Source organism: Mauremys mutica, chromosome 16 (genome assembly GCF_020497125.1).
Source record: "Mauremys mutica isolate MM-2020 ecotype Southern chromosome 16, ASM2049712v1, whole genome shotgun sequence".
NCBI classification, from domain to species: Eukaryota; Metazoa; Chordata; order Testudines; family Geoemydidae; genus Mauremys; species Mauremys mutica.
In genome coordinates this window covers 3,592,394-3,614,660 of record NC_059087.1, presented here as the reverse complement: position 1 = coordinate 3,614,660, position 22,267 = coordinate 3,592,394, and the positions used below count along the sequence as shown (strand labels likewise).

Below are 22,267 nucleotides of genomic sequence, written 5' to 3'. Positions count from 1 at the left end.
CCGCGCTGGCTGCGATTGACCCGAGTCCCGCGGCCCCACCCCGCCCGGAGCCCGGGCCGCCCCCCGGCGCCTCCAGCCGGAGCGGCTCAGGTTCCCTGCGAGTGCGCCGCCTCCTACCCGGCCCTGCCCGGGGGACCCGCTCCCTGCGGCCCGACCCTGCCCTGCCCGGACCCTGCCCCGGGGGACCCGCTCCCTGCACCTGGACCCTCCCCTGCCCGGCAGCTGGGGACCTGCCCCCTGTGCCCCAACCTGCCCGGGGGACCCGCTCCCCGCGCCCCGACCCTGCCCGGCCCGGCCCGGCCCTGCCCCGGGGGACCCGCTCCCCGGCCCTGCCCGGCCCTGCCCGGGGGACCCGCTCCCTGCACCCGGACCCTCCCCTGCCCGGCAGCTGGGGACCTGCCCCCTGTGCCCCAACCTGCCCGGGGGACCCGCTCCCTGCGGCCCGACCCTGCCCTGCCCCGGGGGAGCCGCTCCCTGTGCCCCGACCCTGCCCTGCCCCGGGGGAGCCGCTCCCTGCGCCCCGACCCTGCCCTGCCCCGGGTGAGCCGCTCCCTGCGGCCCGACCCTGCCCTGCCCGGCCCTGCCCCGGGTGAGCCGCTCCCTGCGGCCCGACCCTGCCCTGCCCGGCCCTGGCCCGGGGGACCCGCTCCCCGCGCCCCGACCCTGCCCTGCCCGGACCCTGTCCCGGGGGACCCGCTCCCCGCGCCCCGACCCGCCCGGGTGAGCCGCTCCCTGCGCCCCGACCCTGCCCTGCCCGGACCCTGCCCCGGGGGACCCGCTCCCTGCGGCCCGACCCTGCCTTGCCCGGACCCTGCCCCGGGGGACCCGCTCCCCGGCCCTGCCCGGGGGACCCGCTCCCTGCACCTGGACCCTCCCCTGCCCGGCAGCTGGGGACCTGCCCCCTGTGCCCCAACCTGCCCGGGGGACCCGGTCCCTGCGGCCCGACCCTGCCCTGCCCGGACCCTGCCCCGGGGGACCCGCTCCCCGGCCCTGCCCCGGGGGACCCGCTCCCTGCGCCCCGGGGGACCTGCTCCCTGTGCCCCGACCCTGCCCCGGGGGACCCGCTCCCTGCGCCCCGACCCTGCCCCGGGGGACCCGCTCCCTGTGCCCCGACCTGCCCGGGGGACCCGCTCCCTGCGCCCCGACCCTGCCGTGCCCGGCACCGGGAGACCTGCTCCCTGCGCCCCGACCTGCCCGGGGGACCCGCTCCCTGCGCCCCGACCCTGCCCTGCCCGGACCCTGCGCCGGGGGACCCGCTCCCTGCGCCCTGACCCTGCCCCGGGGGACCCGCTCCCTGCGCCCCGACCCTGCCCTGCCCGGACCCTGCGCCGGGGGACCCGCTCCCTGCGCCCTGACCCTGCCCCGGGGGACCCGCTCCCTGCGCCCCGACCCTGCCGTGCCCGGCACCGGGAGACCTGCTCCCTGTGCCCTGACCTGCCCGGACCCTGCGCCGGGGAACCCGCTCCCTGTGCCCCGACCTTCCCCGGGGGACCCGCTCCCTCCGCCCCGACCCTACCCTGCCCGGCACTGGGAGACCTGCTCCCTGTGCCCTGACCTGCCCGGGGGACCCGCTCCCTGCGCCCCGAACCTGCCCTGCCCAGCACCTGGGGACCCGCTCTCTGTGCCCCAGCCCTGCCCCAGGGGACCTGCTCCCTTTGCCCAGACCCTGCACCCCAACTCTCCCCTGCCTGGCACCGGGGCACCCACTCCCTGAGAGCCCTGACCCTGCCCTGCCCAGCACCTGGGGAACCGTGCCCTGCCCCTGCCCCATGGGGCCCGCTCCCCGCGCCCCGACCCTGCCCTGCCCGGACCCTGTCCCGGGGGACCCGCTCCCCGCGCCCCGACCCGCCCGGGTGAGCCGCTCCCTGCGCCCCGACCCTGCCCTGCCCGGACCCTGCCCCGGGGGACCCGCTCCCTGCGGCCCGACCCTGCCTTGCCCGGACCCTGCCCCGGGGGACCCGCTCCCCGGCCCTGCCCGGGGGACCCGCTCCCTGCACCTGGACCCTCCCCTGCCCGGCAGCTGGGGACCTGCCCCCTGTGCCCCAACCTGCCCGGGGGACCCGGTCCCTGCGGCCCGACCCTGCCCTGCCCGGACCCTGCCCCGGGGGACCCGCTCCCCGGCCCTGCCCCGGGGGACCCGCTCCCTGCGCCCCGGGGGACCTGCTCCCTGTGCCCCGACCCTGCCCCGGGGGACCCGCTCCCTGCGCCCCGACCCTGCCCCGGGGGACCCGCTCCCTGTGCCCCGACCTGCCCGGGGGACCCGCTCCCTGCGCCCCGACCCTGCCGTGCCCGGCACCGGGAGACCTGCTCCCTGCGCCCCGACCTGCCCGGGGGACCCGCTCCCTGCGCCCCGACCCTGCCCTGCCCGGACCCTGCGCCGGGGGACCCGCTCCCTGCGCCCTGCCCCAGCCCGGGGGGCCCCACTCCCTGCGCCCCGACCCTGCCCTGCCCGGACCCTGCGCCGGGGGACCCGCTCCCTGCGCCCTGACCCTGCCCCCGGGGACCCGCTCCCTGCGCCCCGACCCTGCCGTGCCCGGCACCGGGAGACCTGCTCCCTGTGCCCTGACCTGCCCGGACCCTGCGCCGGGGAACCCGCTCCCTGTGCCCCGACCTTGCCCGGGGGACCCGCTCCCTCCGCCCCGACCCTACCCTGCCCGGCACTGGGAGACCTGCTCCCTGTGCCCTGACCTGCCCGGGGGACCCGCTCCCTGCGCCCCGAACCTGCCCTGCCCAGCACCTGGGGACCCGCTCTCTGTGCCCCAGCCCTGCCCCAGGGGACCTGCTCCCTTTGCCCAGACCCTGCACCCCAACTCTCCCCTGCCTGGCACCGGGGCACCCACTCCCTGAGAGCCCTGACCCTGCCCTGCCCAGCACCTGGGGAACCGTGCCCTGCCCCTGCCCCATGGGGCCCGCTCCCTGCGCCCAGACCCTGCCCCGGGGAACCCACTCCCTGCAACCAGAGCACTTTGGCGGCAGGGGGTCCTTCTGCCCTGGGACCCGCCCCTGAAGTGCCGGCTCTTCGGCAGCAATTCGACCCCAGACCCCCTGAATCCTCTAGGCAGCCCTGCTTGTTTCTTTGTCTGTAAATGCATATAATGCCTGCTTAGGAGGCTTTCATTTAAGTGGGTTAAGAACACTGGGATCGCTGAATGGACAGGGTGCTGGAGTTGGCAAAGTACTATTATCTATTATAAGCAGAGCAGGTAACGTTATACTTAAGTTTACCTGACATCTTCAGTTATAAGACCCTGTTTTCAGTTGCTTATAACTTTGCCAAACTTTAACCATTTGGGATGAAATTTTCCATGCCAGGTGTTTGCCTCCAGCTGAACTTTTTTGGAAAGTTTCAGCTAAAATGGTTCAGCTATTTTATAGAATGAGATTAAAGGGAAATACATTATTTTGCCCATGTCAAAAAAATTCATAGAGCTGTTCTGTTGGGAAGTTCTAGCACCTCCATGCTTTAGAGAAAGCACTTGAAATATGGCAGTGGGATTGCCCAGTGTCAGAGAAGTGCCTTTTGCTATTCCCATGAAAATCTGCCAAATTTAGCAGTTAGCCTTTGAAAAATCTCAGTTTGTACATGCTCAGTAGAGACTTGTTAGAGTTTGGCAGCTAAATTCTCCGGAGTCCATCGGCACTGAGCATGCTCCACCCGTTGCAGTGTGGCCATTTGTGACCAGACTGAACATGCACCATCACCACAGAGTGACTGAGCATGCTCCAGCCCAGGGCTGCAGGGGCCGAGCAGGACTTTCCCTACCATTGCATCTCCTGGCAGCTGGGGGACTGCTGTGGCACCAGGCCCTGGAAGTGAGAGCAGGGAGCCTGGCCCTCCCATGCTGCTCTCAGTGCTCCCAGAGCCTGGCGGAGGGGAGATGGGAGGGAGGTTAGGAGCAGGAGGGGGCAGGAGCAGAAAGAGTTGGAACAACTGGGGGGGAAAGGGCAGGAGTTGGTGGGAGAGGATAGGAGCAGGGTTCAGGGGAACATGGGAGCAGGAGCAGAGGGGAAAACGGGCAGGACTCAGGTGAGGTGAATGGGCAGGGACTGGGGGAGGGATGGCAGCAGGGTGGAATATGAGCCGAAGGAGACACGGGGAGCCTGGGGTGGGGGACAGGGCAGGAGGGTCTATAACCACTAGAGAACTCACCCCCACCCCAACCTGGAACTGCCCCCAGCATTCCTGAATCTCAGCATTGCTTTGCTGTCTGCCAGAGCTGTGAAAGCACCTCCAAAGTGTGTGCCTCCATCACCCTCTAGCGACACATCCACAGCAGCTCCTTAAGCAAGCGCTGCCCTGGAGGCTGAATGAGGCAGGCATACTGTGCAAAGAATAGTGTGTGCTCGTGTAACAGTGCATATGCACAAAGGGGTCAAATGAAGCCCTTACCTCTGGTGTCATTGTGTCCTACACAGCACATGAATGTGCACGGTGCTTTCCAGACAAACGCAAGCCAACGTCCCCAGCCCACGATCACTCACCGGTCTGAAGAGGGGATTCCGGTGGCACTGATGGTTATTATAACTGGGGCAAAGTAGAAGCATATGAAAGCTTAGTGCCCACACGGAGCAGAGCAGAGGCTGCCATAGCCAAGGCTCGAGTCACTGAGCCCATGACATTAAATCCACAGACAATGTATTTGCAATAATGGATAAACATTTTGTCTGACTGAGACTGGTGCATAAAAGAGTGAAGGCTGAAGACAGAACCATTCTTGAATACCTGCACTGGGAATGCCTTCGCTATAAATATACTGGGCCAAAGTCTGTTCCTGTTTACACCAGCTTAAATCTAGACCAACTCTGTTTAAATCAGGCTGGATTTACCCTGTAGTAGGTGACAGCAGAATATGATACATCACATGCAATAGCCAGCTGCAGAGTAGACTGCGGCTAACCATGCGGTGGTTTACATGTCATACTGTTTGGGAGTTTGGATTGGCTGATGGGATTTTTTAAATTCTGGTCAGTGAACAATGAGCTGCAGAAGCCAGAATGTAAAGTGAGCAAGAGCAAGCACAGGAACACATGCTTATTTTTAGGTTTTAACATAATGAAACAGCTGGGAACAGGGAGGACCCTGTGCAGAGGGATCAGCCAGATGCCCATGGACCACCTGCAAGTGCCGTGATGCTCTCAGCGGGCCATTGGCCAGTTTAAGGACTGCTCTGTAAACTGTGGCTGTTCTGAATGTTCTTGGAATGGTATTTGTCACTGACAATGGGCCTGATTCTGCTTCAGCTGAAGTCAGTGTAACGCTCCCACTGGGGAACAGGATAGGGCCCAATCCTTAGTGTGTCTGTAACCACTATACACTACACTCTCCCCATTCCATCCCTTGCTTTCAAATAATCTGGCGTCCCACAAAACACCATTGAGAATCATTCTGAACACACAAGTGCCTTATTTGTGTCAGTCACCCGTGCTTGTCACCTTCAGAGAGTGCTAACAAAACACTGTTTGCTCTGGAAGCCAAGGTATAGCTAAAGCCTTCTCTACCCACTGCCTCTGCACCTTGCTGGAAGATGGCTGCCCCTCTGACCAGGCATTCCCCAAGCTCCCTTCTCTATCTGCTCACTTTGCTGACAGCAGCCCCGTGTGCAGTCGCAGAAATGGCAAGGTGGGGCTTGTGATTGAGCAACTTTTCCTTCCTTCCATAGATTAGGGCTTCCTGCATGCCCCGAGCCAGGGCATGTTTAGAGGGCAGCCATGGGCCGCTTGGGTTGGTGCTGCCCTGTTCTGTAGCTCACAGGGGGACAATGCTGGCATGTTCCAGCAGCACTAAATTTACTCTGAGATCAACAAAGTATTAAGCATGGCATCAGATGAGCCCCTGGCCAGATTTTAACCAACCTTTTCTCCTAATGCTGAGCATGGGGATGGAAAAAGCAGAGCCTAGTACCTGAAAGTGTAGCTAGATCCCATGGAAATACTTTAAACAATAGAACTCTGGGCCCAGTTAAGACAGCCAAGGTGTCCTGTAAAAACAAAACAAAAAACAAACAGGCAGGAAAAGGCAGCAGGCAATTTGAACCCCATTACTCTGCCTCCACCCTGGTAAAAGCTGGAGGAACAGGACAGCCAAATAAAGTTTAAATAGCAAATATAAAAGTCAGCTGAACTAAAGCTGGATCAGGCTAAACAGCAAATAGCCCCATCTGCTGGTGAGCTACAAGGAGTCTGGCTCTGAAATAGGCTTGTAGGTAATTTAGCTACTAGAATGATCTAACTGCATATCTAGGACTCCAGATGTTTGCAGAGTGAAGCATTATCAAACAGATGCTCCATGTAAAATTTAAGAGAACAGATGGGGTGAGGAGACTGGCACCCAAGGAGAAGGAATTTCTCTAGTCAGAGGACATCAAAAGAATTTCAAAACAGATGTTTCATTTTTAGCATTTATTTGAAGTTCTCTCCCCTCCCTCCCGCATTGTGCTAAGATAAGGCTCAGTTGTGTCACAAACCACTATTAAGGCAACTTGTGTCTCTGGAGAGAAATTTTTAGAAAGATACACACAGAAGTTACAAGTGGTTTAACTTGGAGTAACTGTCCCTGAAGAAATAGTTAGGCAGAAGAAACCATTCCCACACTGGAGGAGACGCAGAATCCTACAAGGTATCAATGTGACTGGGGGGGGCGGAGAAGAGAAATCACTGAAAGCTTATTTTCTTGCAAATTTCTGGCATTATTCTGGAAGCTTCTCAGTCACAGTGTAATCAAGCTGTTTAACCACATTCACCCTGCACACAGGCCATCACAGGTAACTGCTGCAATGGGAGTACAAACTCATATCTAAATATACAGGCAATCCAAATTATATACCAATATCTTCACAAGATACACACTTATCTAAAAGTGAGGTAAAGCCAGAAAATAGCAGCAGCTTAGCATTGTTGTCAGTTACACCTCATTCCCCCAGATTGGCTTTAAAGAAATCTGTTAAGCAAAGAGTAGAAAGTTTCATTGCTCCCCAGTTGGTAAACAGGTGTTTGAAGTTCCATGAAGATTTGAGATACAATCATTATTTTAGTGCTCTGTTTCTATAGAAAAAACTATTTAAAAACCAGGCTATTCCCTGCATATCCAGGCCAGGAATCTCAGTCACTTGATGAACAGGAGCAGCCCCAGTGCTCAGTGATTTAGGGTTCCCACTTCAGCGTGAAGGTAGTGTTTATTTTATACTTGGTAGGAGTCCTGTGCAAATGTTAAGCTTTGTAGTTCAGTTCTGCATTCATTTTTGTGTACATATCATAAATCGCATCCAGCACAGGAGTGGCTTTTGCTAGGAACTGATGGATCTTCTCTATAGTCTCCTCCTCATTCACGTCTTTTCCTTTCTCGAGAGCCTTCAGTAAATCCGACTTGTATGGAAGAGCATAGACGGATCCCTAAGAGAGGGGGAAGAACTTGTAGTGAAGCAGAGGTAGGCAGGACACCTGGTGCACTTCAGAGTTCACACTGGTTTTGTGCAAATGGATGATAAAGTGAGCCCCTCTTGGGCTGTACGCACCCTAGAAGCTGCATGAACTCAGCACCTCAAAGCAGCAGGCCCACAAGGCTTAAAGCCAAAAGGTGGCAGGAAACTTAAGTTTTGCACCCAAGTTGCCTAATTGAGGAAATACTCAGTATAGAAGATTAAATCAGCACTACCATCCCTTGCCCCACTGCCGAGACACCCCCCCCCGCCCCCGAGCTCACCATTGTCCGTTCTGCCTACCACAAACTCCCACTGCCTTGCCCAGGCTCCCATTGGCGCTATTAGGGCCCATCCCCCAAGCAGAACACTCCCGGCTCTGCACCAAAGTATCTAAGTGAGTTCTTACAAGTGCAGCCGAGACCAACAATCCGCTACACAGAAGTTGCTGTGACAAGCATCTACAGCAGCAAAACTTCCAGAGTAACCCCACTGGCTACTCAGAATTGAGCATCTCCTTGGGTTCAGGGATACTAGCCCAGAGCCCACAAGTCCCCTGTGGGGGTCCCAAGCATAGCCCCAACTGGCCAGGATTTTCAGGAGTGACTAGTGACCAAAGCCCAGGGGCTGGGTTTTCAGCAGGCAGGAGCTCTGCACTCTGAGAAGTCAGGTTCCTTTATAGTGTGTAGATGGACTCCCAAATCCTGATACACTTTGGAAAATCATGTCCCCTCCCGGCCAAGCCTAGAAGCAGCCGATCAGAGCCCAATCCTGCACTCCTTATGCAGGAGAGACTAAAGGCATTTATAGAGCACACCTCTAGGCGCCAACTCCCAACCACCTTCACCATGAAGCACAGCTCCAGGGGCTACACCCGTCCGGTCAGTCAGGCGTCTCTCCCCCGGTCCCTTTGGAGGCACTCACTGAAAAGAGCTTCTGCAGCATCCAGCCATGATATTTCTTCAGAGCTATTTCATAGGCTTTCAGTGCATTGACTCGGATGAGGTTCGGGTTTTCCTCATCCCTCTCGCCATCCGAAAGGCTCTGCAGGAGAACTTGAATGAACTTCAGGCCCCTGAGTGAATAAGGAGAGCACAGAACAGCTGTGAGAGAGGTTTGCACTAGACACACAACTGTCCGTCAGGCATTTCACAGTTCAACTATCACCTGTCAGCCCAAGTTATGAGAGAAGCAGCATCTGCCAGCTTGGCAACTCCCTGCAAGTGTCATCCACGGTACCAGTCTCAAAATGCCTCCAAGGGAGGTTAACAGGCTGTGGCTGCTGCAGGATTCTGAATTTCTTGCACCAGGGTTTTCACATGGGCCTCTCCAGAATTTACCATTCCTATCATGTGTGCACCAGGTAGCCCACGTGGTCTAGGCCAAACCTTCTTTTGAGCTCCCCCCCCCCCACCAGCAGGGGAGGGGTGGAAGAGAGAAGAGACAGGGGCAAGATCAGGGCTCCTGGCTTCAGCAACTGGGTTGGGGGCATGGGGGGGAGGGAGGGAGGGTGCACTAGGGCTTCAGCCCTGTGGCTCTGCTCCTGGCTCCTGCCCCGCTGGGGCACAGGGCTTTAGCCTGTGACAGGTGCTGGGGCTAGGGGCTCTGGGATTCAGCCCCCTGGCTCTGCTGGGGCTTTGGCCCTGCTGGAAACAGAGGCTCAGGACTCCCATTTTCAGCCTGGTGCAGGCACAGGGGCACCAGGCTTCAGCCCTGCTGATGGCTTCAGCCACTGGGTGTGTGTGGGGGGGGGTGCGCACATGCCTCGAGGCTTGGAGCTCCAGATTTCAGGCACTGGATGGAGGGATATGGGGTGCTTGGGACTCTGATCCCAACTTCAGCCCTGGGCCTTCAGCTTCACCCTTGTGTGGAGGGTCAGCTCTGCTGGGGCTCTGAGCTTCAGCTGTGGGGTCCCGCAGCCCCCTGGTTGAGAACCACTGTGCTAGAACAGACATTACATAGGGAAGACAGCAGCATTGTTTTACCAGGTGACAGACACTGGAGGGGGACAAATTAATAGCAATGGAGTTTTAACTAGGCCAGAGCCAAGAAGAGCGACTCGTTCTCTGGAGTGGAATCAACATTTGGCATGCAAGTCTAGAGAGATTTACACCCACAAGTGTGCAACAGCCACAGAATCCACACTTCACCTTTTTAGCCACATTAGTGCCAGTGTTGCACCAGTTTTTGGCCACGCTGGTCCATACATTTCCTTCTCCACTTCCAAAATGTTCTTTAGCGTTTTGAACTTGGTGGGATTTGATTCATAAACTGCTCGGATTTTCTGAAATTGACCAAAGGAAATAATTCAGAGCTTTGCCTGAAAGCAGCCTACAGCCTTAGAAACGAGCATACTGCAATTAAAATGCAGCGTTATGCACTCCCATTACAGGCAGCTTAGCAATGTACAGCAACATTGCAGGAGGAGGAGGAGGGAAAATGGTCTAAGTATTTATCTGAATTCAGGGTGTTTAACATCGGTAGATAGCACCACAGCCGCATAAACGGGGAAGTCAGCGATGAACTAGCCAAAGAGCATTTTTGCTGGAAACCCAAGTCCACAGAACTGCAGGTGCCTTCAGGAAGAGACTCCCATTTTATGACTGCAATGTAACTAAGAATATTCAAGGCTTGCTGGAGACATTGGGCTGGTGCTCTCACACCAGCTTTGTTCCTTGTATTCATTGCTATAGGCACTGTGGGGGATTTCAAGCAGAAGCAACTAACTGAAGAGGCCAGTCAATACAGAGCTAAATCCGGTAAAAGAACCCTAATAGCAAGTGTCGAACCTGAACCTATACAGAGGTCTTGGCAGGGGGAAGGGAAGGTGGTAGGAAGAAAGAAGAAACCCTGGACTGAATGCTCCTCTGCTTGAAGCTGTGCTAAGAAACCCAGTGTCACCCTCTTTGCCATCTCCAATTCACAGCTTTCCATTTTGATAACAGCTTCACATGGGAGAAATTCATCATATTCAAGTCTCCCCAGCACAGCACAATTAGTGATTGTAGCCTTTAGTGTTGGAGTTCGGTGATGTAGCACAAGTAACATCAGAATACAGGTCTTGAAGAATCTGAGATCTCAGGGATACCCCTTCCTACCTTGATATTTCCAGCTAGATCTGCTTTGACTGGCGAATACACTATTGGTGTCCCAAGGCAATCTAGAAAAAATAATGAGGGTGTGTCAGGAAGGCCAACAGAAAGCCAGTTTATGTCACAGAACAGATCCCTGAATCAGGGCATACAACCAAATACCTCTGAAACAGAGTCAAAAGGCAACAGATCAGCTACAAACAAGCCAGGGTGAAAAGCATGAGGTATTTACAAACAGCCGAGCTACAAAGGGGGTGTCCAGTGGATAAATAACCACACACACTTGGGGCAAAACTCAGAAGCAGTCCTACTGCTTCTATCTTCACAGCATTTCAGGGACAATTCAGCTTCAGCTCTTACCACTGGTACCACCAATTTACTGGGGCAGGAAGTGAGTCCTGCTTAAGGTCTAAATGCTCTCAAGGCAGTCAGCTTGGTCATGCTGTACCACCACATCACACTACATCCCCCTGTTTCATCTTCACTGTCACTCGTCAGCGGTTTAGTGCTTACACATGACCCAGTTTGAACTCTTTCCTTTGTTGAGGAATCTGACTTCAGCCCCCACTTTATGGCCTTGTTCTCACTGCTCAAAAGGAGGCATGTTTGCATGAGCTGTCCAGAGGGAAGAACGCAGGGAAAACACACTTCACTTTTACCATGTCGACCCCAGGTGAGGGTCTAGCGCTGGCCACGCCCAGTGCCATGTCTTTATTCTGCTCTTCCCTTGGGACAGCTCACACACCAGTTACCCCGAGGAAGGGGCACCAGTTTCAGTTCTCAGCAATAATCCGTGGATTCTGACTGCTTCCTCCCTGCCATTGTTGTGCGCTGTATTTTTAATCAAGGCTGGTTAACTGAAGGGCAGCGCCACCGACCGTTAGCTTGGTTTCAGTTAGTGTGTAATATTTTCCTGACCCTGAACAATCCTTCAGAGAAATCCTGGACCCTGTTTGCACAGGGCTGGCAATGATATTTAGATCCAGCAGAGATGCCAAGGGACACAGACCCTTTATCTCTAGATTACAGGCCTGAATTTGGATTGGGTTGAAATAGACCAGGAGTCGGGGGGCTCCCATGGACAAGCACGCAAAGCAGAGAAACCCAGCTCCATGGTCAGCCCCTTCCCAGCAGTGTAGGAGGCACCAGAGGCTGAATGATCCCACTCACCCTTCCCAGCGCTCCGCCAGGCCGGGGCAGAACCACACTGACAACGGGGAAGAGGGAATGACGAGAGCAAGGCAGAGCCAGGTCAGCTTCATGGCTGCCCATGACGCACCTGCACTTCACCATCACCAAATTCACTTTATTGAAGCCTGAAGCTTTAATTTCTTGTGCTTCAGCCAGATCCCCAGAGTTACACACCGAGATGGGGAAGGGCCCTGGCACACTTGCACTGCTGGCTCTCAAGAACATCTGCCCTAAAGCAAAGAGTTACTCCAGAGAACAGCAGAGCACCAGAGGCCAGAGCCCTCAGGCAGAGAGAGCCATGTGGGCAGGTACCACAAGCACTTGGGAACCATTTTCACGCCATCTCACTACTTTACCCAACTTGAAGGGGGTTTAGGTTACTGTACTGTGACTTATGGAGCTCGAACAAAGTGTTTCAGTAAAATCAATGCATTCAATTAAGAGATACAGCAAGTCATTTATAGTGGCTGGCAATCAAGGCAGCCATTATACTGCTTTATACTCTGCTTTAGTGGAGGGACTTTTGTAATGCAATTCTCCCACAATAGCAGACATTGTCAGGAGCATGACCACTGAGGCAGCTACTGGAACAGAACACTGCTATTGTCTGATGGACATTTAACTTAGCAACAGATTCTACCCGTGCAATGAGAGACGCACGGCCTGACACCAGGACATGGAAAGGCAGCAGAATCAGCACTCTGGGTTTGCCACTGAGGAACATCAACCCAGGAAATGCAACTGGGGCAATTCATGAAATATCCTCCCCCCCACCCCCAGTGGCTGGGGCTCTGATACAGTGTAATCCCCACTGGCAGTGCACCATGGGCACCACACTCCCCACTGGGATTTTTCTGCATGGGGCCGGCCAGTCTGCTTAGAAAAAAGTTGCTGCTGTACACATGTCATGATGCCCCTGCCCCTCCCCCATGGACTATGGAAATCCTGTTAGCCAGCAGCCTGGGACCGCCAGGCCCATCCACACTAGACAAGTGAACTGGTTCATTTCCACGGGACGAGCTCCCCCGTCCCCAACACACTGATGGGAGACGTGTCTGACCTAGGACATACATTACTGCAGCACCTAGAGGCCCCAGTCCATCACTGCACTGGTTGAAAAGGAGAGGACATGAGCACAGCCTTGGCCATGCTACATTCGAGCTTGAAGCCAGACTCCCAAAGGAGATGGCAGCCAGGGCAAGGTGATGGGTCAGGAGCAGAGGCAGATCCTGAGCCTTCAGCATCAGGAGGATGGTGAGCTCACTTGCACAGTCTCAACCCGGAGAGAGCAGAGGGACAAGATGGAGAGCAGAGCAGGGTCCCCTCCAGGAACAGTCAGGCAGGGAGAACCAGGAGGAAGCCAGGAAAGCCGAGGGGGGCACAGGATGCCAGAAGGAACCTGGGCCTGGCAGGACCCAAAGCAGCAGTGATGTCCACGGGGATGGGCTGAGAAGGAATGCTGGCCGCCGTGCCACTGAACGGCAAAGATAGCGGGTTAGGTGAGCAAAGCGCTGTTTGCCAAACCCCTTCTCTGGCTCCCCACAGCCCATTCTACTTTGGGAAAAGGGCTCAGGGCTGTCCAGAAAGAAGCTGCAGTGAGATCCCAATCAACCGGAGCAGCAGCCATCCCAGGGGGACACAGCTTTCCAACACAGGCTTTGACCACACTGGCGCTTTGCAGCGCCACAATTTGAAGCGCTGGAGAGGGTGTGTTTTCACACCCTGCTGCAGCACTGCAAATTTGCAAGTGTAGCCATGGCCCCTGACAGTGCTCACAAGCTGCTTCTTTCTTCCCACCATTAACTGGTTAAAACTTTCAATATACACATACAGGCCTCCCCCATCCCTCCATATGCAAGCTTTCAACATCAACATCTGATTATACAGAATATGAATCAATTTGCATTACCATTTACAATTGGTTTATAAAAATCCAACTAGTTTTAAATCTTATTCTGCCTAATTCTACATGCAGAGGAGGGAAAAACATTAGAACAAGATGAACAGAAGCAAAATTCAGAGGCTGGGCAAGGAGCAGGGTATGCATTTAATAGGATCATTCAGATCCTTTTAGGAAAGCATCCTCTATCTGAGACTCTTATGGTATACAATTCTTTCCGTGGCAGCCTAGTTTATGTTGTCTATGCGCCAATCACTGACTGCTTTTTGGATTTGTTTTTGTAGCACTACTTTTTTAGCAATTAGTGCTCTGCTGAGCCAAAGGTTTTCAGATTTATTCAGCTTCCAATGAACATACATTAGATTTAAAACTACATGGTTAGCTTGTAACAGCTTTATTTGCTAGGAAAAAAACTAACTTGGCAATTACGTTCTGCCCAAAACATGTGGCTGTAGAGGAGCATTCCCAGAGCATAAGGATACAAGCAGCTTCTTGCTCCCATAAGATCTTATTGCAGCAGCCCGTTCAAGGATACGTTTAGCACAAACCCTGTCCTGTGAACACAACTGCTCTGCCTTTCACATTCCTGTTTTACCAGTTTTAGCTCAGTTACTCAGACTGAGTCCTTCTGCGTCGCATTGCCCCAGAACGCAGCATACTGACTCTTGCTGGCTGCCTCACCCTAGCAACTTTTATACCCTCTACAGTGAGGTGCCACCTTCCTATTTCATCCCAGGAAGAAATCCTGGAGAAGCTGGTGATAAAGCTGAGGGTGAGATGGATAATCAGCCCCTCTTTTCTGCTTGCGCTATACCAGACACTTGATTTCCTCACAATTTAACAGCAGATTATCCACTGTGTTGAAATATCCCAATGTCTAATAAAAATCAGGCTTTTTAGGGCATGTCCACACACGAGTTAGTCCAGAACAGATATCGCATGTTAAATCCACACCCTACTTTGAGCTGAATTAACTTTCAAGTGTAAACAAGCCTTTAAATTACACTGCAGATGTGTCAGTGGTTACATAAGACCATCATTATAGGTATTTGTGAAGGAGGCGGCTGCTAATGGCTTCACTGTGGTGTGTTTATAACACAAGTTACTCTGGATACTGCTCCCTAACACAACTCTGTCTGCACTAGGGGAATGGGGAGCTCAGTAAGGTCACAGTGTGATAAAACCAGATTTCTGAACAGATGTTTTGAGACAAGCCTCTATTGCCAGCGTCACCAGGCTGCCCTATGCTGTGTTTGAGGGTTGCTGGTGAGAGACAGACAGCTCCTCTCTCACAGCAAAGCTGGGCTGTGTTTTTGAAGGGCTGGCTCAAGGAAAGGAATCCTGGGAAATGGAGAAGGTTCTTGGAGTGACAATACATGCACATCACTTCAGGCTGAAATCTGGTCTATCAAGCTGCCTTCCCACAATAGCATCTTAACAAAGTCCTCCCCAAGCCTGATTTGAAACAATGCCATAAGAACTCAACCAACCGCTAGTGCGGTGGAGGGAGGGAAGCCATGAAGTACTATAAAGGTCACTGCCCAGAAGACCAAGCTTCCAGTGCCCCAGCAGTGAGCGGGGACAGGACAAGGACAGCAATCCTGTGGTTAAAGCACTGGACTCCAATCTGGGGTCTACCCTGATCTTCCAGGTGACTTAAATCATGATCTTGTGTTGTTGTTCAGCTCCCTCTGATGTGGTTTGGCTGGCCCAGGTGGCTCTTACAGTGACCAGTTTGACTCAAGGGAATTTGAACAGTTTTTCAACTCAAGTCGTTTAGCCAGTTTGGGGCCTTCGCCAATTAACCTTCTACTGCATGAGTTGTCCAGTGATGCAATCCAACCAGTCACTGGATTACGACAGGATTGAGCCAGGCAGACCACACGTGGGATGATCCCTTTGTGAGATGCTTTGGTTCTCACCCATGAGCACGCCCCGCAGGCTGATAGCAATGATGGGCGTGCCAGGGAAGTTTTAAGGCATCATATTTCAAACCGTCTGCTGGGATGTAGCTAGGGGTCTGGTAAGGAGTGACATTTTTGTTCAACAGATCTGTTGCTCCCCATGTGAATTCAGAGTCAACGTTTTTATTTGAAGTTACTGTTTTTTACCCCAGATAGAGTCTAGCACTGTTTGCCGGTAGCTATAACCGAACTGTGAACTTGGCTCCAGTCACGAAGCCAAATCCTGCCTTCACTCATCTGTCACAGGCAACATGTGTGGGGCTGCCAGAAGAAAACAACTTCTCTTGTACTCTGAGAAATCTGATCGTCACTGAGACAAGCATGGAACCTCTGCTGCCCTTTTTACACCGCTGCTTGGCGACACAGAGTTGCCCTTCACACAGACTGTTCCAGACCCTCTCCGGACCAAGCTGGAGTAGGTTCTGTGCAATCACAGATTCCAGGGCTGCAGGTGTAAAACAGCTCCACATTGGAAAGAGATTCTCTCCCGCCCCTCCCCCCGGAGGGCTGCTGACTTTACTACTGACCAGAGGTTCTCATGCTCAGTGAGCATCCCTGCCCATCTCTGGGCAAGGGGTTCAGCAGAGCCAGGGAGCTCAGGAGGGGCTTCTGTTTGGTGTTTTAGACAGATGGCATCAGAGTAACTCTTCAGCATTATTGTAAATGGTGACAAATCCTACTGGCCCTAACTGCCTCCATTGACTCCAGGAAGCTGACATGCGGAATGACATCAGAGAGCAGCATCTCTCGCTGAAGTAGCCCTGATGTTCTTCCAACAGCTTTACCTAATCCACTGGCATCCAACTGCCAGGAGGAGCTCAGCATGTTACAATGCAGCAAGACAGGAGAGGCCTGCAATGGAACACAGCATGACCAAGTGGACTGAACACAGTACTAGGAGCCAGCAATGCCCAGGCACTAACCCTGGCTCTAGTACCCACTTGATGTAGACCACAGACAAGTCACTAACAATTATACACATTTAAAAGGTGCCCCCCCCATCACCAGAGTAGCTGAGTTCCACTTAATTTATGTTCCACATCTCAACCTGATCCATCAAAAGACAATCCCCACCTCACTTAGAAGGATGCTGCCAGGATACTTGCCTCCCCACAGCACTGCAGAAAGGTTAATGCTCTTACTTGTGCTGCTGTTACCTTCATTTTCCAAGCCATTAAAGAAAAGTTGTTCTACCCCTCCTATCCAGTAGAGGGAGTCACCACTTACCTAAGTCATGCTTATGCTGCAAAATCAGGCAAAAGTAACTATTGGGTTGGAGGGATGAATTGATGTTCCATACAGAGTGCAACACACCTTGGGGATTTTTCCCTCTTGATCAGAACAGCAATAGCAACATCTAATAACCACCGAAGCTCACACAAGCAGTCAACTCAGAGACCTCCCATTGTTTTGGGTGAGGGCTCAGGATCTTCCTTCTTGCTCTAGATTCCCTTTGCTGACACGTATTGGTAGCCTTTCAAAGACAGTCACCGTTAACACACTGCACTGCTGAAGTTTTTTCTATAGACCACACACCAAATGACTGAAGGATAGATGCCTCCTTATTCACTTGGATATCATATAACAAGAGAAAGCAAAGCATCACTATACCCTGCCTATAAACAGAGCAGGATTGGTGGCAAGATTCAGTTACACTCAATTATGAAGCATGCTACTTATCTGAGAACTGGGCTGATTTCTAATATACTGCATTCCACTTAACTGAGTAATTTGCAGGAGATAACACCAATCAGGAACATAACTAATTCTTTTGGCTGTCAAACATTTATATTAAAAACTGGTTTAGTTTACTGGGACAGGCCAAACCCACATGCTCAGGGAAACATGCAGCTTTCCTGGGAAAGCACCATCGGAACAGCTGCAGAATCTAAGCTTCCATTTTAACCCCTGTGATTGTAACGATAACTCTGCAAATGCAAGCAGAAGGGAATTGATACAGTCCTACAGCTCCAAGGCCTCTGCCAAACTACAACAGGGTGAAAACTGAACTATTCCTTGTCAGTATTACTGCTGCTAGCCAGAACTCTCTGGGCAGCAATGAAACTAACAGAATCAAGTCAGCTTCCCTACTGTTGCTCAAAAGAGCTGTAAGTCAGTGTCCCCCAAATGACAGATCTTGACCCACTGGGGGTCACAGGAAAGGTGTAGGTGGGTTGCCTGTCACTGTCCTCCCATGTCACTCCTCACCCCATGCATGCTGAGGAAGCATCCTCCTCCTCTCCCCTGCTGCACTCACTGCTGCTGGGCCAGGGGCAGCAGGGTGGGAAGTGGGATCCAGGCAGCAGCAGCAGCAAAGGAAGCAGCTGGAGCCAGCAAGCTGAGAGAGAGGAGCTGGCTGGGGCTGCAGTAGGGGGAAGGGCTGGGCGAGGAAGAGCAAGGGAAGGCTGGGGGGAGCCAAGCAGGCGGCTTGGGGGAGGGGAGAGCAGGGCTCTGGAGGTTTGAGACGAGGAGGAGCAGGGGACACAAAACGCAGTCACCTCAGTAAAAACTTTGGCAACCACTGTAACAGCTGAGGCAGGCACTGGAGATCTCCACTGGGAAGACAGATCAAAACCTGAGGAGGAGAGACAGGCAGAGTCGCAGACCCCTCTCCACTGCCAAAGCCAGGTGCTGGGGGGAGGGTCAACACTTCATTGGAATCCCAACAGCCTCCTCTTCGCAAGCAGCCTGAGAAGGTAGGGGGCACAGAAATTGGCTTCTCACCTAGTCAGTATCTTTGGCTAGTAGGTTTAATCCTCTGGTTTTTAGGTGTGGGGTACAATTGCCAAACATTGTGAGTGCCTAGGTGGGAAGGAGGGAAAGCTTTACAGAAAGTACAGTAGTGAGAAATGTTGTGGGGCTGAAAACTCAGTTTAGAGAGAGACATGGTGCAGAGAGAGATGAAAGGATGAGGAAATAGTCAGACCATGCAGGAAAAGATGCCCCATGACCCATTATAGGACATCACAGGGAAGCAGAGTTCACCTCTGCGTGCGGTGAAAGAGCAAATCTTTAGAGGCAGATGTACCCAAGGTATGAAGTTTAACTGCCATCACTGCTTGAGGATCAATTGATCAGAGGAGGCATCCACCAAGAATCCATGGAAGTTCAAATCCACCCTAGCCAAACCTTACATGAATTCTTGAGCAGGCATTCACCACAGTCCTAAAGCTTAGGCAGGGCTTTAGGGCCCTGGCAATAAACATCAAGCCAGTTCTTCTGCTTTAGCTGCAACCCTCTTGTGCAGATGTGAAGAGTGGGGGTTTACTTTCAACATCCCTGCTTAGTTAACCCTGCAGGCTGCTCAGCCGAGTGCTGACTTTTCAGCCAAGTCGTAAGAACTGTCCCCTTTCCCATCAGAACTGGCATGCAGATCTCAGCCACTGAACAAAACTGATCCAGTAACTGCAAAGAGAATGCAATTGTTAGTAGGCAACTCAGCCTCATCCCCAGGTCTCTCATGCAACAGAACGTCTGTCTCAGGAAACAGAACAACATTTCAGGTAGATTTTTTTAGTCTGACCTCCTGTGTAACACAGGCCAGAGAAAATCACCCATAAATTCTGCATCAAGCCTTGTGGCCTACTTGTCCACTCCCCTGGGGTGAGCAAGTAAACAATGTATTGTCCCATCAATACACTAGATGCCAGGCAAGCAGATTTTATGTCTGGGGAGCTCATTTTCTAGGACATGATTTAGACTGCCAATTCCTTGGGGACTGGGCAACGGTCTCCCATTTAAATCCATGACGGGAGGTGCTGCCAACTCTAGCTGAGGCAGAATAACTGATGCAGTTTTCCCAAGCACCATCAGGATATTTAGTGCAAGGGCATGGGGGGCCTGTTCTTGTGCTTGGACTGTCTCCATTTAGAAGAAGTCTGAGGGAGCAGGGAAAGAAGGAATATCACCACCCAAAATCCCCCTTTCCTTGAGCTGGGCACTGAAATTATGGGAGGCTGCTGCTTCACTGATGCCCTTTCCCGGGGCCAGGCAAACACTCCCTTGTCCTGTGGCTCTTCCAGATACATTTTTCTGGATCTCTCACCTGGGCACCAAGTTTCCCTACAAAGCCCTTGTGGGCTCAACACACTATGTAGCCTTAAATGCTGCCTTCAGACCCCCTCACCTTACTCCAACGCAACTCATTCAGCTGAATTGTAAAGGGGGAGACTGCTGTTTAACAGTCACCTCAGCCACCTCCTGATATACAGTATTAAGATCTGGGAGAAGTGCTGGAAAAGTTTGTCATTATCTGAGTCCAAGATTAGAGAGAATCATCACTTTACACCTGCCTGTGCCCCTCCTCTTAGGGGATTGTAACAACCACAAGCCAAGTCTCCCAGGCTTTTGAAAACCAAACAGCCCTGCCCTGCCCCGCCCTCCCTTTTTTTTCTTTTCTTTTTTTAAGATCACAGCTGTGCTGGGTTTGAGGCCAGAACAAACAAGCAGTGCTTTAAACCCCAGAAAGTTAAAACTCCTAACAGAAACACTGGCAGACCCAGGTTGGATATTAGGAAAAACTTTTTCACTAGGAGGGTGGTGAAGCACTGGAATGGGTTACCTAGGGAGGTGGTGGGATCGCCTTCCTTAGAGGTTTTTAAGGTCAGGCTTGACAAAGCCCTGGCTGCGATGATTTAGTTGGGAATTGGTCCTGCTTTGAGCAGGGGGTTGGATTAGATGCCTCCTGAGGTCCCTTCCAACCCTGATATTCTATGAATACAGGGCTCATGGTGAGATTCATGTACAAACAGATCTCATCCTCTCCACACACTTAAAGTGTTGACCATGTTTAGGTGCATTTGGCTGATGTAACCATGTCACATGAAAGCCCCACATACCATTACAGAGCTGTGTACATTAACACAGAACCCCACATGTAGGAGAGAAAGCCTTCTCTGAAGGGTTGTGCTATATAGCTTAAGTCAGGAAAGCAGTTTAGGTAACATTAAGGGTGTGCCAAGCTTCTCTGTTTTCTAGAGTCCCCTTCTCCAGCCCAAAAAGTTACCAACTCATTCACAGCCATACCATATGCAGGTACAAAGACAGCATGTAGCATAGGCCTTGGCATATTACATGTTTAAGGTGTTAACATTTTTCTCTCACACCCTTGTAGCTTATTCCTGTGCAGGAAGGAGCTATCTTGGTATGAGCAGCTTTATACCAATAAAAGTGATCCACACTAGGCACTGTACATCTTTAACTGGATTACAGCCATCGAAGGGCTCATCTATACACACAAGCTGTACTGTGTTAATTACACCATTTTCCCTAATACAGCTTTCCTTCCTACATTTAAAAAAGCAGCACATGAAACACTAGCCATTGCACTGGCAAAGTGCTAGAAATGCCTTAACTCTTGATTAACAAGCCAGCTGAACCCCCCTCCCCCCCCCCCACCCACCCCCCCCACACACAGAGCCTCTCCAACAAACTCCCACAGGTGTTGCTAACCCTCACACCTCTCTGAACACAGCTGCTGAGGATCTGGTACAAGGTTTCCTGACTCTCTCAGCTCCAGGCGATAAGTACAGTGTGCCAGTCAATACAGTCTGACCCTCTGTCTAACTGAGCGCATCCGAGACAGCCTGGAGCATCCTGACACTACCTGAAACAGAAAATTGAGCACTGTTGAGGTGGCTGGGTACACAAGGGCACAGCGAGCCAGTGATCTGCAGGGCACAGGGAAGGATCCCTGAGCTCACCAAACAGCTGCTGTGAGAAAATGGCTCAGACGTGACAGATATCCAGGGCACACGCACCCTATCAGCTACCCACAGACAGACCCCTGGACTCAGCTCAAAGGCAGCACAGCGGCTGTGCTTGACATCTGTGTCTATCTCAGGTTGGACTGCCAGGGCTGAGCTAGGCACATCTGCCCCCTGGCCGGGACAGGGGTCCAAGCGCACAGGGTGTGTTAGGGGCCAGCCTGTCCACAGCACCCTTCGGGCTGGAACAGGGGCTGTTCAGCTTCAGGGCCGGCAAGGAGCAAAGGGCTCCCCTTTGCCTGCACCCCACCGAGTGTCCCATGCCACTGCAGCACAGGGAGCTGAAACCCAGCAGGCAGGGCACTGGGGTCTCCAGCAGGCAGAGGGGGAACAAGCCACATCCCTGGGGCTGAGCTGGCTCAGCTTGGCTCATGAGGTCCTCCCCTGCACCCACGCCCCAGGGGTGCTTCCCCCCGGGGAACTTCCCTCACGCCCCAGGGGTGCTTCCCCCTCCCCAGCCAGCCCAGGCCACTTCCCCTGCCCAGACCCACACCTCATGCCAGACCCCTCCTCGCCACTCTCCCCTCCCCAGCCCCACCTGCCCCCCGCCCAGGGGCGCTGCCCCCCCTGCCCCGCACCCCAGGGCGCTGCCCGGCCCCTCACCGAAGAAGGGCGGCAGATGCGCCACGGCGTCCAGGAAGGGGCCGGTCTCGATCTCCCGGTCCGCCGGCAGCACCCGGAACTCGTGCTCCAGCAGCAGCGCCATGGCTGGGGGCGGGGCCGCCTGCTCCGCGAGCTCGACCGGAGCCGCCGCCGCCGCCGCCGCCGCCGCCAAGGCTCGCACTGAGCGCGCGGGGCGGAGCAGCCGGCAAGAACCTCTTTAGGGCGGGGCCCCATTGCCGGCCTGACCGGTCCCGACCAATCACCGGGCTACTTCCGCCCCAGCCCGCCCAATCACCGGGGCCTGCCCAGGCCCGCCCATTCCCCGTGCCGGAGCGCC

At 54.0% G+C, this 22,267-nt stretch overlaps 1 protein-coding gene across 1 annotated transcript; it reads right to left on the bottom strand.

Annotated features, from left to right (window-relative positions):
- Positions 1-6,384: 6,384 nt before the first annotated feature.
- Positions 6,385-22,079, bottom strand: LOC123351234 (glycolipid transfer protein). Its single transcript, XM_044990499.1, has 5 exons — positions 21,931-22,079; positions 10,514-10,575; positions 9,566-9,699; positions 8,340-8,490; positions 6,385-7,389 (listed from the first exon to the last, which is right to left on the bottom strand). The coding sequence occupies exons 1-5, from the start codon at positions 22,031-22,033 to the stop codon at positions 7,207-7,209; spliced, it is 633 nt and encodes a 210-aa protein (XP_044846434.1). The 5' UTR covers positions 22,034-22,079; the 3' UTR covers positions 6,385-7,206.
- Positions 22,080-22,267: the final 188 nt, after the last annotated feature.

Coding starts and splice junctions, on each gene's coding strand:
- LOC123351234 (XM_044990499.1), bottom strand. CDS start 22,033: ATGGCGCTGCTGCTGGAGCACGAGTTCCGGGTGCTGCCGGCGGACCGG. Junction 10,576..21,930: donor GCATCTGCCGCCCTTCTTCG/GTGAGGGGCCGG, acceptor TATTTTTTCTAG/ATTGCCTTGGGACACCAATA. Junction 9,700..10,513: donor ATCTAGCTGGAAATATCAAG/GTAGGAAGGGGT, acceptor GGTCAATTTCAG/AAAATCCGAGCAGTTTATGA.